Source organism: Pieris napi, chromosome 20 (assembly GCF_905475465.1).
Source record: "Pieris napi chromosome 20, ilPieNapi1.2, whole genome shotgun sequence".
Taxonomy (NCBI): Eukaryota; Metazoa; Arthropoda; class Insecta; order Lepidoptera; family Pieridae; genus Pieris; species Pieris napi.
Genome location: NC_062253.1, coordinates 3,422,868 through 3,441,125, shown reverse-complemented (window position 1 = coordinate 3,441,125; position 18,258 = coordinate 3,422,868). Strand labels below are relative to the sequence as shown.

Here is an 18,258-nt window from a genome sequence, read left to right as displayed (position 1 = left end):
ATAGCTATATAGTATATATATATATATATACGTATATTATATTGTTTTTTTGTGACGTTCATAAGATACCTATATGAATAAATGATTTGACATTTGATAAGCAGTTACATATATTAAATACGGCAAGAACAACCCGCAACTTTCTACAAGACTACCCATTAAAAAACTGTGTGTACTTGGCTTAAACCTGTGCGCAACAGGAATCAATCCTGAGCGCCTTCTTCTCCTTCTGCCTCTTGGTCCTTTCAATATCTTTCAGTGTCTTAAAGTCCATATTTTGTCTATGCATCTAACTACGGGTATATGCCCATTGCCACTTGCCCTAAAACAAGAGCATAATTGGGCAGATTTGTAATTTCGAAATCATTGTTTCTAGTTAATTTTAAAATGAAATTTTATAATGAACCAAACCAAGATGGCCGCCGGCGAATGTATTCAAAAGATCCGTTACGTATACGCAACGATTATTCGGTGAATATACAGAAACCTGACGGTCTTAGAATACGAGGGGGGAATGTGTCGGACACAAAAAATTATCCGTATATGGCTGCTATTATAATCAATGGAAGGCTGTGGTGCGCTGGTGTCATTGTTGATGAGAATTGGGTGTTGACTGCAGCACATTGTTTGAATTAGTAAGTATTCGTCTGTTTTTTTGGGGATGGACTCTTGCTGTTGGCTAGAAGAAGGGCCTTGAGAGCTCGGGTTGTTTGGCGAGCGTAGCTCAGCTGGAATGGGCTTTTTCCGCGACTAGCGCAAGGGCGTCTACTGCGAGACTTGGACCATAGGCCGCCGCGGGCTGGTCAATGGCCTGAAGAACAGTACGGCAGCTCACTGGAGTGAGTGAAGTGCGGGTGGGGATGGTGTTTAGTCTTGTTGAAGTGGCGTATTTATCTCTGGTTTACGAAAGTATTATATATGTAATTTATTCATAACATTCCATGACACGACTATTCAAAAGCGTTCAAGTTTTTTTATAAAAGTTGTGTATTGTTACAAATATAAGGCAAAACAAATTCTCATACCTGTTTTATACCAATAGAGTTACAATAAAGCCCATAATTAGAAACGTATCTCAAGGCACAATCTTGTTTCCCAAGGCATGACTTTCGTAAAGAAAATGACGAAGCCATCAAAGTTTCCTTTGGAGTTTAGGAAGTTGATCGCAGATGTCCAATTCTGTATTGTGAAAATCTGTCTTGGTTGTACTACATAAATATGAGTAAAAGTAATATATGTTATATTCATTATGTGCACTGAGTAACTTCCTATTAAAACTATACACTAGACAGAGTACGACCAATTCAAGCGGAGTCAATATAATTATTCAAACTACAACTGATTACATATTATTTAAAAAATCCCGTACTAACGATCCAAGGGGTACTAAACTAAAAAAACTTTATTATAACATAATTCTCTCAATATGCATGATGTTACACGAGGTACGAAAACACAATTTTGAAATCGCTATTCAATTATAGACATATGTTTTTATGTAGTGTCCTCCACGTCTCTCCGATGAAGACGCTTGGCAAATACGTAAAAGTCCGGGTGGGTAGTGCCCGGCCTCATGAAGGCGGGGTATTAATGGACGTGGCTGGAGCTGTCAGACATCCAAAGTTTGAGGAAGAACCTGTTCCCCACGCGGATATAGCACTGCTTAAACTCTCAGAGAATCTTGGTATAGTTTTTAAACTACTTATTATGGTGCGCCTATCCAAATAGATGTATTTTTTTATATCATCACGCCTTTTTTCCGGTAGACTGACTACAGATCTCCACTTGCCATCCTGACATACCTCTCTCTTTCAACACAACGCAAACCTATATATAAGCAACCCAAAAAACGCACTTTCTTCACCCAACGCTTTTTCTCCTCCGAGGCCCTTTCATCTTTAAACACTTCCTTAAAAACCAAATTATCACTAACATTTCAAAACTTGCATTACATACATTTACTAAAAAATATTCTTATTGTAAAAATAGGTAGTTTAATTATAAATTTGTGTTACGTAGGAATCAGCAAGTAAAATATAGTGTATATGTAAAATATAGTGTATATGTAAAATATAGTGTATATGTAAAATATAGTGTATAAGGAAGGAAGGATACTGGCTAGCGAATACGTGGTAAAGGCCCTGTACCTACTTTAGGTATCCATGTAGTATCCTCCATTAATCCGTGAGAGTGATTATAAAAATTAGGAGCCAGTGACTCATGAATCAAGGTTTTTTCCTAAAAATTCCTATATTTAATTTATTTTATTTAATTAATTAAATTAGTAAGTAAGATTCCAAACAGATAATGTAGTATTTTATCATATTATATTATTTTCTTATAAAGGAGAATTTTAACCGCCTTATAAACCATAAACTATAATGTGCTTTCATATACAGTGTTCGGCTCCGACATAAATCTAATCAAGATCTACGAAGGTATGAAAGAGCCGTATTCACAAAGTTTCGTCGTCGTCACAGGCTGGGGAGCCGTAAGAGTAAGTAAATTTTATTAATGTCATTATTCAGTAGCGCTACCTTTTTAGGTCTGGGCCTCAGATTTCTCAATCTGCTTCATGATTTGTCAATCTAATAGGCGAGTAGGTGATCAGACACCTGTGTTACCTTACGATGTTTTCCTTCACCGTTCCAGCGAAAGTTAAATGCACACTTAGAAAGAAAGTCCATTGTTTGCACAGCCGGGAACGAACCTACGACTTCAGGGATGAGAGTCGCATGATGGAGCCTTGTGACTAACACTGACACTGCTCACTTCTTGCATTTGTTTAAAAATTCCACTAAAAATTAAAAAAAAAATAGATGTGACTGAAGTGAAAAAGTTCCAATTAACGTGTCTTAACCTAAACTAATCATATTAGACTTCAAGTGGGATGTTTTAGTTGTGCAGTAGGAGAGTTGTAGATTGTAGGAATTATTAAATAAGATCATAAGCAATAAATATTTAGTGTTACAGGTACATAAATGAAAAAGGCATTCACTGTCTTTATTGTTATAACAAAAGATTTGTCCGAGTTTTCCCAAGAGTAACATCATCAGAAATAACAAGCGTTACCATGGTCATATTATAAATATACGAAAGAGGTTACAATGTACAAACAATTAGGAGAAAGAATGCTTTATCTTCTATGTCTACCTAAACGTTATGCTTTCGACAATCATATCAAATTTGTCGGCATAGTTTAGTAATGAATGGTGACGACGCACATCACTCATTATTTATGAGGAAAGCCGCTTGGTATTATGCCGGTCTAAGATGATTGCACATACAGATGGACAGCATAAGGTTATTCTTTACAACAGAAAGAAGAATTGAACAATGGTGATACAGCACGTATCTATATAGTATTACGTTTAAAATATCGCGAGGAAAGCGACATATTTTATTATACTCCTACTATACTAGAGGACATATGTTACTTTTCAAATAAAAATCTTTATTGGTTATTTATAGTTTGTGTTAATTTGCTTAGCCAACTATCATTACAGGGAGGAGATACAGCATTCCGTGATCACACTCCAGATCTCCTAACAGCACGACTTAAAGTGCGTACGCGCCACTATTGCAGAGACGCATATCAGCTAGTAAATGGCTTCCAATTCACACCAGACTTCTTCTGCGCTTCTCTAAGGAATGGAACTAGAGATGCTTGCTTGGTAAGAACATATTCGTATTTTACAATAAATAATGAAGCGTACCTTATGCGTTTTTATAAGATTAATGTATTTGCAAATTATATGCAATTTGCGTGGGATCTTTTTACACGAACCGCCTCGAGACCATTTTAGGCAGACTAGGGTAACTCAACAACAAACGTATACAAAAATAAAATATAATTTTTATTTATTTGCCAAAATAACAAACTTTGATAAATGTACACTCTGTAATTAGTTTGGTGTGATATTTAATGTAACAATAGCCAAGACATCAGGACACGTATCACAGTAATACAAAATTTCCCGCCTATCTCCAGCCTTTTACGGTCCGAACAAACTTTGGACCTCTTATTATTACGTGAAGTTTCTCATTTAGTCGGAATGTGACGCAGCCGATTGCCTCGTGTGTTTAAGTGTTTTTAGAAATCGTAAAAGGTTCAGTGGCTCTCTTTTGGTATTTTCTAAAAAAAGTATGAATTGACCAGGAATATTTCTATGCCCCAAAAACATACTTACGCCACGATTTAAGCTCGTGTTCATGCTTGAATAGGCGGGATGCCGAATTAGCGCCGCATGAGAGTCATGAGCGTCCCCATGTAGAAAATCGTAAAAACCTTTTTGTAATAATTACATATATTAAAGTATAATAAAACAATGTTCTGTCAAATTGTTTTCGCCGGCACATATAGCAATGTAATTTTACTAACTTACTTAATATTCTACTTTTGTTTTTATGAACCTATTTTTAAATGTATTAGAACAAGATAAGGCTGTTTAATAATTTAATGTTTCGATATGTTCTAAGGTTAATTATATTTTTTCTAAATTAATAATTTTATTAATTATATTTAGTTCGACGCTGGTGCTCCAGGAGTACAGCACAATAAGCTGATGGGAGTGATGAGTTTTGGACCAGAACGATGCGGACATGAGTATCAGCCAGCCGTATTTGTCAAAGCATTTTATTTCAGGTACAAAATAATGTCCTAAAAGTTAATAAACTCGCACGAAGGTTATACTGGATGGCGCAAAATTTCTGGCACTAAAGAAAATTTGTTCATTTTTTTTATATGACATTTCCTGTCATTCTGTTGTTCTAAATTGTGTAGTGAACAATTAATGTAAAATACACTGAAAATAAACATGGACCGTTTTACTCCCCAAGAACGTGGAATAATCGTGTCAATGTTCTTACGGAATAATTCATCAGTGATAAAAACACGGTCGACGATTTCCCCTTTTTCAGCTGAACGGCCTGTTCTTGTTCTCCCAGACTTAGGTCTATCCAATGTTGAGCCAGTTGCTTCAAAGCGTGTGGCAAAGCGTCGGATTGTGCGACCGATCGGTGCCGGAAATTCACGTTGTGTTTTTATCACTGATGAATTATTCCGTACGAACATTGACACGATTATTCCACGTTCTTGGGGAGTACAACGGTCCATGTTTATTTTCAGTGTATTTTACATTTGTTCACTACACAATTTTCAACAACAGAATGACAGGAAATGTCATATAAAAAAATAAACAAATTTTCTTTAGTGCCAGTACGTTTGCGCCACCCAGTATAATAAGATTTCTTTCACTTTTAAATTATTTATATAATTCGAAGTTTCTGTATGTTGCTCACCACAAGCACAAATAAAAGAAAGTTTTCAGCCAAATTCGGCTATCCAGAAGCTACATCTCTAGATCTTGCTTGAAAATATTTTACACGTTTACTGACGCTTAAATCCAATTGAACGATAAATTGTTTTCAGGGACTTCGTGAAACATACAATATCGTCATACAAGTCAACAGCTGATCTAATAGAGGCTATAAGAGATATAGATCCGTCAATAATCCCCCCAGTTCACGTGAAAAGTGAAGAGATAGCCCCATACGGACATATGGACGAAGTCACTAAACCAGATGACAGACATGATTAATTGTTGTGAAATATCTATTTGATTATTGTAAAAGAAACATTTTATTATTGAACTATTGTTTTTGTCCTATCTGTGTTAACTTATAACAGCGATCCCGATATTGCAATAACCGGTGTATTCAACGTGGTATGGACGTTGGCAATTACATTATCGAAAATATAAAATAGAATAAATTATTGTTTCGTGCACTTCCCATTTCTAAGGCATGGTGTTTTTCATATCAAATGTTGCCAACGTCCATACCACGTTGAATACACCGGTTCTCGTCCGATCACCGAAGTTAAGCAACGTCGGGCGAGGTCAGTACTTGGATGGGTGACCGCCTGGGAACACCTCGTGATGTTGGCTTTTTGTTTTTTTCTACTTGTATTATATTACACATTTTTACATCACATGTTAGTAACACAAACGCATCAGGAGAAGCAGGGGCGGATCTACTGAAGGGCTTTTAGGGCTACAGCCCAGGGCCCCAAGCCACTGAAAACAATAGACACATAATAATATTTTAACGAACACTAACGAATTGAAACATTTTTTCGTTTCCTGTAATGTTTGGTTCTCAGGACATACTAGGTTATCATTCTACAGTGACTATATGCAATTTGTATATAAATATTTCCAAGTGGTCTGATGACCCAAAGTTACGTAGGAGAGTTGAGAAAAAGAACCCAAGAATTATATATTATGATAAAACATAAAGTAAAAATTATGTTTGTGTAGTCTTTATTAAAGGATATCGAAACTAATAAGAAATACACAATCTTCCAAAATAATTAACTTAGAACCTCCTTCGGTGGATAGTTTTGTTTTTTTTAAGATGAGTTCTACACTTCTTTTGTTTTTCCTGTCCCTTAGGACCTTTGATCGTAATTGTAAATATGACGAGTTTATTATCACTTTAATTTTATATCAATTATCCATTATGAATCACCGAAAAAATACACCGACCGAAAACAAGCGTTCGATAGACGCGCATCGCACATGGGTTGATTGATCTCAAGGCTACCAAGCTTATGAGTGGATTTTTTTAAATTTCGTTCTGATGCGTTTGTGTAACTAAAATGTGTAATATCATACAAGGGGAAAAAAACAAAAAGCCAACATCACGAGGTGTTCCCAGGCGGTCACCCATCCAAGTACTGACCTCGCCCGACGTTGCTTAACTTCGGTGATCGGACGAGAACCGGTGTATTCAACGTGGTATGGACGTTGGCAACATTAAGTATGAAAAACACCATGCGTTAGAAGTGGGAAGCGCACAAAACAATAATTTATTCTATTTTATATTTTCGAAACTACAATAATTTATTGCCAACGTCCATTCCACGTTGAATACACCGGTTCTCGTCCGATCACCGAAGTTAAGCAACGTCGGGCGAGGTCAGTACTTGGATGGGTGACCGCCTGGGAACACCTCGTGATGTTGGTTTTTTTATTTTCTTTTCCTTACAATAAATAAAAATAAATTAATATGTAATATACATTATTATTGAAATCACTTAACTGAATTAGTTTTGTTTTTGTTTCGAGAGATGTCCAATAATTGCACCGGCACCTGACCGGCCAAGCGTTGCTGTGGCTAAGGTTTTTGTTATATTACATAGTAGCAGTGGCGTAGCTAGGTGACCAAGGGCCCTGGGGCAAATTAAAAAAATGGGGCCCCATTGTAAACTGATTAGGTTTTATCAAATAAAAATATGAAATATACAAATACTTTAAAAATGTTAAGCTACTTAAGCTTTTTTGTGCAGGGCAGGTAAAAAAAATATTAAACAGTAATAACATAGAGCAGATTCAAGGGTTTATTATATAAAGGTCGGGCCTACCTACCAACTGACTAAATAACAATTATATTTTTAAAAAATCCTAGTTTAGTTTTCGCAAAAGTATCAATGACTTCGTTAAAATCCAGGCTTGATGCGGTTTTGTTTTCAATTGCTATCTAATTCGCGTTATACAATGACCTGTAGCTGAAATCTTTAGATTTGACACGATTTATTGACTTTAACGGACATCAATATGAGTGTTAAATCTAATAAAATTGACCAGTGCAAAAAAGTTTATTGACATTAGCTTTAACTTACTCCTGATACAGCATGAATTTTTTAACCGTTGTCAAAAAAAATCTTAACTCGAATTCACAATGAAACGAACATATCACTCAAAATGACAACACTGTCATTTCAACCTACAGAAAGAGTTTAGGGGAATTCCCTAGGCACAACTTTTGAATTTCTCTCAAATTAATGTCTTGATTTAAGTGGGGTTGCAACCTGTAATATTTATTTTGATAATGGGAGAAATTTCCAAAAGTTCAGAACGATCGAGATTTCTGGTAAGGATTCGAGGGCCCCCTGGGCTTGAGGGCCCCGGGGCACTGCCCCGCCTAGCCCCTAGGTAGGTACGCCACTGCATAGTAGCAAACTATTCAAGGAAAACGGTAGGAGAACACCAGACACCAGTCATGGGGACCACCATGCTTTTTTGGTGTTATGCCATTAAATTGTAGCTTGAGTGAAACGTTGGTACTTTTAATACAGCGCCATCTGTTAGAATTGTGACTATATAATAATAAACAAATATTTTGCAATAAACTAATATTGCGGGTATAAATTGAGATGTAAGCTATCCTATCTTTTAAGTTGGATCAAACTACACACGGTGTGCAAATTTGATTGTTATCGGTTCGGTAGTTTAGGAGTCCATAGCGGACAAACAACGTGACGCGTAATTTATATATATCTACTAGCAGACCGGCCAAGCGTTGCTGTGGCTAAGGTTTTAGTTATATTACATAGTAGTAAACTCTTCAAGGGAAACGGTAGGAGAACTTATGTGAAAGGTAGATGACAGCTTATGTTAAACGTTGATAATTTTAACACAGCGCCATCTGTTAGAATTGTATCAAATAATAAACAAATATTTTGCAATAAATTAAAATTGCGACTATAATTTGAGATTTAAACTACCCTATCTTTTAAGTTGGATCAAACTACACACGGTGTGCAAATTTGATTGATATCGGTTCGGTAGTTTAGGAGTCCATTGAGAACAAACATTGTGACACGAGATTTATATATATTAAGATTAAGATAATAAATAAGAATTTAATGTTTTAGGAAAATCTTGAATTTCTACGAATTCAAACCTTAGTGAATTAATATAACAACGAGAACAGCTTATACAAGGAGCTGAACCCGATGAGACTGAAAAAAAAACATCTCACGATACCGAAATACGCTTATTAATTGTGCCATTTAATTTATATTTAGGTTATTTTGCTATTTGATTCTGGTCTCTTAAACATAATATTGTTGTCGTGAAAATCCATCATACATTATATCTTGTATTTTCTGTAGGAATGCTTAATTTTTTATATGGCAATTCCTTGCCACCACAAACTAAAATAATTTCCAGTGTTAGAAATAAAAGCCTCGTTATTTATTTAATTATTTAATACATAACTACAGAGAATCATTGCGACATCGAGCGAGCTATCGCCTCTCAGATATTTGGTACACTTAAACGATACAAATAAAAAAAAAATGGTGGACATCGACGCGTAACAAAATTAGTCACACAAAATATTCTGTAACACTAAATCTAAATGATTATCTCTACATCATGTACATAGGAAACCATAAATAAACTAAAAATGCTTTTAAAATGACAGTTCCATAAATTATTGGAAAAATACCTAAATACCAAATGACAGACGCTGTCAATATACAAATGGCTATCACTGTCAAACGTCAATCGATAAAACTAAAACAATAATTTCAAATGAGTTTATGTAATAATAATTTTAACGTGGCAACACCAACATGATATTATCTGTGACAAATCTACAAAAATAAGATTTATTCATAATTTTTTATTTTTAAATCGACAATATTATATTGATTTTAATTTCAGATAAAAAAGCCTTTAGAAATTAATTTAAAAAGGACTATTTTTACAATTTATAGATTTTTACTTATTTCCCAAACATTCTAAAAGATGTTACAGGAAATGGAGAAAAATCTAACGTAACAATGATAGCCAACCCAGTGTAACTAGCAAATTGGTTTAATTACGACAGCCCAAAATAAATCTAATTATAACTTATACAGTTAAAATGTGTTTACTAGTTACACAACTGGGTGTACCACTAACCTAAATTAGAAACAAATGCTGTATCACACATAATCTTAACTAATGCGACGACGTCCACACTGTCAAAATAGCCTTAAAAATAACCAATTCCTCACAAGAGAATACATTATAATCAAGTGAGAAATGCGACTAAAAAAAGGAATCTGTCATAATCTATAATGGCAACACTCTTTGTGCACCATGAACTTCCAAAATAGGTATATTACGTTCTTTCCGATTTAATTGGCGTGACACTATTCAAATAATTCGGAATTTATCAGCGCCATCTTTTCAACATGATTTTATAAATAAAAGTTGAAGAATTCTGAAATCTTTCGATAAATCGTAAAATGAAGGGGCTCTTATTTTTATTTCATACAGCTTTAGTTACGTGTGAAGATAAAAGTAAAATGGAGTGCACAGCACATCTATATTTTTGTATTTATGTGGAATTTGCAGCCATTTTAAGTTTTTTACCAAAATGGACATTTGTGAGCCTCACATACCCGAACCTGATATCTGAGAATCAAACATCCAATCGTATGTATTAGCTTGTTACTATACAACCTTCCGTTGTGCAAATATATACATATTTTCACAATTAATTTATTGGCTTGAAAATGAAACCCTAAAATGAGCCTCATATAAAAATTGTAAACATAAAGATGCAACAAAATAAGTTAAGTTAAATTCGTCTCAAAGAAAACACACCGCGTATCCCCACTCTTAGCTGTAGCTCGAAAGAGACAAAACATAAATTTAAATGAAGAGTGAGCGAGAGAGACGCTTTTCGTCCGTGTTGTAAATTTCAGAGACGTATTTAAGTATTACGAGTATTTTACTAGTGGCGTAACAATGTTGGGACAGATTAGAAGGCCATTAAAAATATCTAGTGCAATAATAGTTGTATTTAAATCGACTATAACTTCATTAATTAGACCATACCCTGCAAAATGGTGCTTAAAAGGATATAAATTTAAATATTTACAATTATAATTATGTAAATTAACATCATTTCGTACACAATTTAAATAAAATCTTTACATAGTAATCATTGATTGGGCAGACATATCTGTCTATTAAACTGATATTTTTCTTAGCAAGCTCTAGGCTTATTTTTAGTAACAATTATCTCCGGAATAATGAAAAAAATTCATCTTTAACGTTCTCATATTTTATTATCATAACCAAAATTTTAGAGGGATATTAAATAGTGCTTTAGCAGAATTAAATACTCTTGGGTAAGCTATTATTTGTATAACATCTATTTTATTCAGAAAATAGCCCTGCCCAATTACAAATAAATAAATATTTTATAGTTACGCCGCTAGTATTACACAGTACCAATACACGATTTTCATGTTAAATATTTTCAACATAAATTGACAAATTAATTCTCGCTCGAGCGTCCCGTTACGTGCACGTAAATACGCGGGCACGGACATAGATTATAAAAATACTTACAGTAATATTTATAGAGAAAAAAATTATGCATAGATTTTTTTCCGTTGAGGCTTTTATCTTATTCCCACAGAAGTGTTACCATGTCCGAAAAATACTACAAAATTGTTTAAATTGTTGCATTGTAAAATACCTAAAGAGGCGAAAATACAATGCATAACAGTAATTAAATAATATTGGTCGGCCCTGGATTATTAAATTTTAGTTAATATATTCAAATTCTTAAACTAAGCCGCGCCCGCGCATATATCGCGATGAACTCAAACTGTTTAAGTTATTCAAACCAATATTGAGTCAGCCATTCTCTTTGCCTGTGGCTCTTCTAATTCAGTCTCAGGCGGGTGTTCCAATCCTGGCACAATAATCTGTGTGTCTGACGCTTCTGACGGCTGGAAACAAAAATATTAAGGTAAGACACATAATTCTTACAAATCTTCTTTGATTAGGACGACTTATTTCATTACATTAAAAAAAACAAGCATACACCATTATTAGAGTCTGGCTAATGAAAGAAGATAATTGAATTATTTGAAAACTTTCGGATGGCAACACAGAATGTCATTGAATTTCTTAGGTTAGTATGATTTATTGTCTTGATACTTCGTGCCATTATTCATTTTTATTACTATTATATATTTTTTCCGAATAGTTAACAGGTATAATAGCCTAAACTTTGTTTTATTTGATAGAATATTTCGTTTCTTTCGCAGGATTTAATTATTCCGAATAAAGTTCTGTTTTATAATAAATATAGTTTTAGTTTTCCATGCAATGCTAGTCATTATAAGTATCTATAGTAAAAGACTAATCACGTATAGTATTTAATTTCATAGAAAGACAGTTACTATCAATGTATAAAATAATAAAATAAAATCAAGTATCAAGTAAGTTTCATCCACAAAATATATCAAAGTTTTAGGGATACCATACAAAATTTTTTTGCCGCGCTTTTTCGTTATCTTCTTTCATTAGCCAGACTCTATACACATAACCTTGCGTTTGTCAAAAACGTGTTGGATTTTGACATACGGGAATCAAAGTTCGCGCTAAGTTTCGACACTGAATAACACTCTCACTGAATAACATCATGGTATATGCTGTAACTTAAGTTTCTGTTCGCAGTGTCTGGACTATACGGGTATTATAAAAAGTTCAGCGCCTACAACTGAGAATAAAGATAATTAATCAAAGATTTTTTACTATATTTTAAACAAAGCCGTGAGCCTAAATTACAACCAAATAATTTAACGTTTATACTATGTTTGATTGACTTTGAAATTATCTTACAATCTTAGTCAATTAGGGAGTGTTCAAGTAGTACGTAACGAATTTTGAAAGGACCCTCTTTTGTAAAACGTTACGATACGGGGCGGGGATTGAATTACGCGTTATTGTTAATATTATTTTCGACTTTCCAGTACTTTACAGCACATAATGGTAACTCTTAGCTATAAAGACGTTTACTATTGGGTACAGAAAAACTTTACCGGGGGGTGGGGGGAGTGGCAAAAATCTTAAAAAATTGCGTGACGTAATACTTGAACGCTCCCTTAACCAAATGATTAAACATAGTTTTAAATATCAGTTCAGCCATGCAAAAAGACGCGTCTGACTACAAATGAAAATTATAAAAATCGTTACAAGCAAGATTGGATGCAACTCAAAACAAATCGCATAACAAATTTCCAACCAAAAATCTACATTTCTATTTACCTTGGCATCAATACTCCCCGATCGTCCAATGACAAGCTTGTAACAATAATCATTTTAATAAAATCAGCCCTTTGGTACGATTTATTTATTTACTATACTCTGATTTTAATCCTGTAGAATTCTGACAGCTATCATTTTTTGACATGTCAGAGATGACAGATCTTTTGGCCAGGCACTATTTTCAATTTCAATACGATTCTGAACATCTGAGTCTAGTTAATTCGATATATTGTTCGTGATATTGAAACATTTCTTATGTTTACGTATTAGGTCACTTAACTAAGTAAATATTTAGATTCACCTTTTTCTAGATAGACCATAACAAATATGTCGCATACTATTTTTTATTGCCTTCAAATGGGCCAAATTTGTCCCTTTTTTGGTGAAGAACTTTTTTAGTAGCAACACTAATGAAATGTCAGAATTCTATGGAATGAAAAATTAATGTGAGGGTTTTCTTTTTAATTTTTGTAATTGTAGTCTCCGAACGAAAATTACTAAAGATTTACTAAGCAAAAAGTTTACATCTCCCGACCGCATTACCAGATAATTAATATTAAATTGTATTAAGACGTCATACCAAAGAGCTGATTGGGTAAAAACATTGAATATGAAAAATTTACGAACTATCTTCCTAAAAAGTTTAAAAAACTAGTTGCCAAAACGTTTTAGGCACAGATTTCTTGTGTATCTGTTTCGCAGACATTTATTTTTATTAATTGAACAGTAAATAAGCCTTATGTGCCTGACACACGCTGTCTATTATTGGGTTTAAGGCATTCCGGTTTCCTCACGATGTTTAACTTCACCGGGTGAGTGTGAAATGCGCACATAGACAGAAAATACATTGGCCAATCCACTCTGAAGCTACTAGGCCAACTTTTTTAGTAAGGTAAAACATAATTGGATAGGCATTCGATAACGTATACTAATTTAAATGTTTAAGCATTTAAACGTGTGTACTTGTCGATGATTAAACCACACTTTGTTCTCTTAAAGCGAAACTTTAAATTAAAATGGACGTTAAAAATATGGTGTAGAACATCAACTCAGAAAATTCGTTTAGATTCCAGTTTTTACGTTGTCATTTTTGTAGTAAAGCAACAGTATCTCTAATTGTAAATAGGTAACAGATTTTTGATTTTATCACTAGTTTTGGCAGGTAACTAGCATCCAGTTTCTAAATGAATGTCAATTGTCAACTGAACGTCAGTAAAATATCAAATCAATTAATTAGTGACATCGATTAGAAAACACAGAAATTCTTGTCAAGTCCAGAGAAACAGCATTTAAACCATTAAATAATAGTCCAATTCCTAAGTTACAGAAACTCAGAAACGTATACTTTAACTAATACTTAAATTAAAATTACTGCAGTCGTCATGCTTTAGCAATAACATTTTCGGTTAGTTAGTATTGTTACGAAGACGGGTCGACTGCAATGTTTTTAGATTTTTCCACTACTTAGAGAACTTTTCAGCAGGCTGAAATGTGATTTCTGACCGTTTCAGGAGAGGGTCAATCACATATTAGAAAATCGTAATTTACAGAATGTTACCCTAGTTTTCAGGAGACTGAAAAGGCAGTTTCAGAACAAGTGTAGTCGAATGGTACACTTTTCAGGAAACCCGTTTTCAGGCGTTTTCAGGCCTGGTTATACCCCTTTGATGAAGGAATGTTCTAGAACGAATTTTCTAGGTGTGGGACAAGGACGGAATGATACGCGAGAGAGAGGGAAGATCGGAACCTTCTCGAAGCTAGACCGAGCACTCTAGAACGCCGTACGACAAGGACGGAGCAATGTGCGACAGAGATAGCTAGTACGCACGTTCTAGAATTGTGCAATCGCTACTCAATTGCGCTGCCGCCTAGAGAGTTCTCGAACATCGCTCCCAGGGATATATAAGCGAGCCGAAACGCGACCGATTAGTTCAGTTTTGAATGCGATACCAAGCGATAAACACCGGAGTGACAAAGTGCGAATATAGTGAAGAAAAGTGAATACAAGTACTGTGTGAAGTGCGGTTATTAGAGTAATTAGTGACAGTATTTTGTGTGTGTATTCAGTGAATTTTAGTGCGTAATTTCCAGTTTTTAGTGTTAACAAATTCCTCGTTAATTTAATCAGAAAATAAACCCTTGAAGAAATCTACGGCGTTTTCTATCCGATCCCCTAGCTCACTATATATATATACTGTTAAGTATTATAAACTAAAATTTTATTGGTTTTTCAGAAACTAGGCGGTAGTGTTGACATAAATAATATCATATAAACCCTAGTTTTATGAAAATATAACACAACATATAATACGATCAATAACATGATCTTTTAGAAAATATAAAATTTAACATTAGGCATATAACATTAATAACATACATTTATTTTTGATGAAAAGTAATTGTTAATATTAGCTGACCATTTTATAAATGGCAACACACTGAATTAAGGAAAACATTATACACTAAAGTAGCAACATTTATTATCACATTACTACTCTTTGAAAAGACTTGTGTCAAGCAAGAGATAGAGTTAACTCACCTCGCATTCGTTAGAATTGTCTTCTTTATTTTGTATGGGCCGAACTCTCTTTCTGCCACGAGGCGCCGCTGTGTGCTCCATTTGCTGACCGCGTTTTGGTTGGAACTATTCAATAAATTGTAAGAATAAGATTATGCAATAGAGATCACATATATCGGGTTAACGGTACACGATTCTGAAGATACAAATACACTACACAAACACAAATACAATACAGATTTTTTGTCAGATAATATGACAATTGACACACACAATTTTGTTTTTGCTTTTCTTAGGGCACATATATTTATCTAATATATAAAATTCTCATCATTAATATATAAAAAATAAAAGTGTTTGTGGTTAAACTCCTCTGAAACGGCTCGACCGATTCACTTGAAATTTTGTGTGCATATTGGGTATGTCTGAAAATCGGACAACATCTATTTTTCATCACCCTAAATGTTAAGGGTAGTCCACCCCTAAATAATTTTAGATATTTTTTATGACACAGCATTAATAATACATACAACCCCTAACTTTCACCCCTCTACGATCAACCGTTATTTTTTTATTATAAATGATATACATGGCAAAACGATGTTTGCCCGGTCAGCTAGTATCAATATAAATACATTTATGATATTACCATTACTTTACATATTTATTATTATTACATATTTTCCTCTCTTTCTCTCACATTGTATTTACACTGTGATGAAAAGAGAGCTCTTAATTAAAACGGTGCAATAAAAGACTGCTTTTTGATATTAATATAGTACCTGTAATTCAGGCGGTAAAAAGACCCTTGTGTTAACGAAGCATTCGCTCTGAGGCGCAAAGTACATCGTGGGAATGCGGACGTCCGAGGGGAACTCTCGCATTTCGAAGCTCGTGGACCGAGACCATATCACGGACATGGAGAGGTCACAGATTGCCCATAATTTCTGAAATTAAAAAAAATCATGTTTTATATAAACAAATTTAAATAAATTATTTTAAATAAAAAACTTTTTTGACCGGATTGAAGTAATGTATTATTATAAATTAAAATCCAAATTAAAATCTCAAAAAGAAAAACAATCCGCGAAAATAGAGGACACCGTGAGCCATTTTTGCCAAAACCCTCCATCTTTTAGTCGATATCAACTCCGGGGAAATAAATACAGATAATGCAACTTTCTCTGCAGCTGTGATACTTTTTGACATTCAACATCTTTTGTCTTCAGTCACCGTGACCACGCACGCTGTAAAGCACGCGAAACGTCGGATAAATTTAAAATTATGTCAAATAGTTGTAAATTTATAATAATACATAACTTCAATCCGGTCAAAAAAGTTTTTTATTTAAATGTGTAAAAGTTATGTCAATCAAAGACAATACTAAATTATTTTACATAAAAAAATATATATCGGAAATTTTAAAGCTAGCACCGGAACATTCTTATAATGAATTACCTATTATAAGTAATTTCGAATATGGCAGATAGGGGACCGTTCAAATATTACGTAAGCACTATACGGGGGAGAGGGGGGTTCTTTGATTTTCTTATTTGATGATTACGTCAACAGTAATTATTTTTAACATATATTGTCTATGCTTGAAAACAAAATGCATTTCCAAGGATTCTTACAAAAAAATAATACGTCTATTATTTTTGATAGCTTTTCTTACTTTTGCTGACAAGAGGAAGTGAGGGGTATACATTTTTAGTAAATCTTTACGTAATACTTGAACGGTAATATGTAAATCCCATTTATAAAAGATTAATTTTTTTAGAAATGGCAACTTTATCAAATTTGACCATACAAAATTCTTGCCACTTTCTATAAGTAATAATACTAATAATATAAGCCTTTATTCAAGATACAATTTTACTTAAGCTAGAATATACATGTTTAGTATTGAAAAAATTACAAAATACTTTCTATAAGTATTAATATTTTATTAAATATGGGACTTTTATTAAACGATAGAATTACAAGGATTATCAAAATAAAGACTAAATAGTTTTTATTAGACTTTAAAAGTACCATACAATTATAAACCTTATTACATAGTATTAAGACCAAATTCCTTCAAAGCGATAGTTCTTCTAATATAAGAATAAAAATACTCACAAAGTTAACATTATCGTCCGTCTCATTGAGCGCGTCCTTGTGTAATTTCATCTTCTCGACAAGGTTCTTATAGAAGCTGTAGCAGTAGAAGTCATTTCGCGTGATCAGCGGCTCCAGGATGAACCAGAGGCACTGTTTCATCGTCTACAAATTGAGATTTTTTTATGTTAGTTAAATATATATAAATCTATATAAAAATGAAACCCGTTTTCCGTTGTCACGACATAAAATGAAAACGGCTTGACCGATTTGTCTGATTTTTTTTAATAATATACCTTGAAGTACGAGGATGGTTCAAAAACAACACTTTTCTATATTCCCATACAAAATATTCGTAATAATACTTAAAAGTCAATTTGAACTTTAATACCATATCATAACGTTCAAGTGTTAGTGGAGGGGTTCCGGGAAGGTGAATTTTTATTTTTTGACATAATGTATTTATTGTCTTATCAATTTTCTTTTTTTTATCTTACTAGCTAGACCGTCGTCCCGAATAGCAAAATAAGTATTTTAAACAATAAATAAAGAATCGACTGTTAGGCGGTACGATGTTCGCCAGGCCAGCTAGTCTATTATAAAAATTAACGTTGTTTAAGCACTAAATAAAACTGGCCACAGATATGAAATTAAAATATATTTTGACTAATTTATTCTCTATAAAAAAATATATACAAAATAATATATTATATAAATAGTCACATTCACAAA

General features: G+C 33.6%; 2 protein-coding genes and 3 non-coding genes across 6 annotated transcripts in view; 3 read left to right on the top strand and 2 right to left on the bottom strand.

The window, feature by feature from the left end:
• The first annotated feature begins 374 nt into the window (after positions 1–374).
• LOC125059970 (trypsin-like) lies at positions 375–5,652 on the top strand. Its single transcript, XM_047664696.1, has 6 exons — positions 375–635; positions 1,503–1,684; positions 2,400–2,497; positions 3,507–3,674; positions 4,527–4,645; positions 5,432–5,652. Exons 1-6 carry the CDS (start codon positions 388–390, stop codon positions 5,598–5,600), a joined length of 984 nt encoding a protein of 327 aa, XP_047520652.1. The 5' UTR covers positions 375–387; the 3' UTR covers positions 5,601–5,652.
• A 177-nt stretch (positions 5,653–5,829) lies between these two features.
• LOC125060063 lies at positions 5,830–5,948 on the top strand. Its single transcript, XR_007118793.1, has one exon. It is a non-coding gene; the product is annotated as a 5S ribosomal RNA (ribosomal RNA).
• Positions 5,949–6,695: 747 nt separating this feature from the next.
• Positions 6,696–6,814, bottom strand: LOC125060051. Its single transcript, XR_007118783.1, has one exon. It is a non-coding gene; the product is annotated as a 5S ribosomal RNA (ribosomal RNA).
• Positions 6,815–6,910: 96 nt separating this feature from the next.
• LOC125060052 lies at positions 6,911–7,029 on the top strand. Its single transcript, XR_007118784.1, has one exon. It is a non-coding gene; the product is annotated as a 5S ribosomal RNA (ribosomal RNA).
• A 2,008-nt stretch (positions 7,030–9,037) lies between these two features.
• Positions 9,038–18,258, bottom strand: part of LOC125059935 (sister chromatid cohesion protein PDS5 homolog B-B) — a 30,544-nt gene continuing 21,323 nt past the window's right edge. The window contains exons 16-20 of one of the 2 annotated variants that reach the window (XM_047664638.1): positions 17,548–17,691; positions 16,209–16,373; positions 15,448–15,552; positions 12,909–12,944; positions 9,038–11,584 (exon numbers count right to left, since the gene is read on the bottom strand). In XM_047664638.1, the coding sequence (XP_047520594.1) occupies positions 11,474–11,584; positions 12,909–12,944; positions 15,448–15,552; positions 16,209–16,373; positions 17,548–17,691 (561 nt within the window). In that variant the 3' untranslated portion in view covers positions 9,038–11,473. The remainder of the gene's footprint in view (positions 11,585–12,908; positions 12,945–15,447; positions 15,553–16,208; positions 16,374–17,547; positions 17,692–18,258) is intronic. The other variant, XM_047664639.1, reaches the window with a different exon arrangement.

Bases quoted from the DNA above. Each gene is read 5' to 3' on its own strand.
- LOC125059970 (XM_047664696.1), top strand. From the start codon at position 388: ATGAAATTTTATAATGAACCAAACCAAGATGGCCGCCGGCGAATGTAT. The intron at 3,675-4,526 runs GTAAGAACATAT...AATTATATTTAG, and splicing joins GAACTAGAGATGCTTGCTTG to TTCGACGCTGGTGCTCCAGG. The intron at 4,646-5,431 runs GTACAAAATAAT...AATTGTTTTCAG, and splicing joins GTCAAAGCATTTTATTTCAG to GGACTTCGTGAAACATACAA.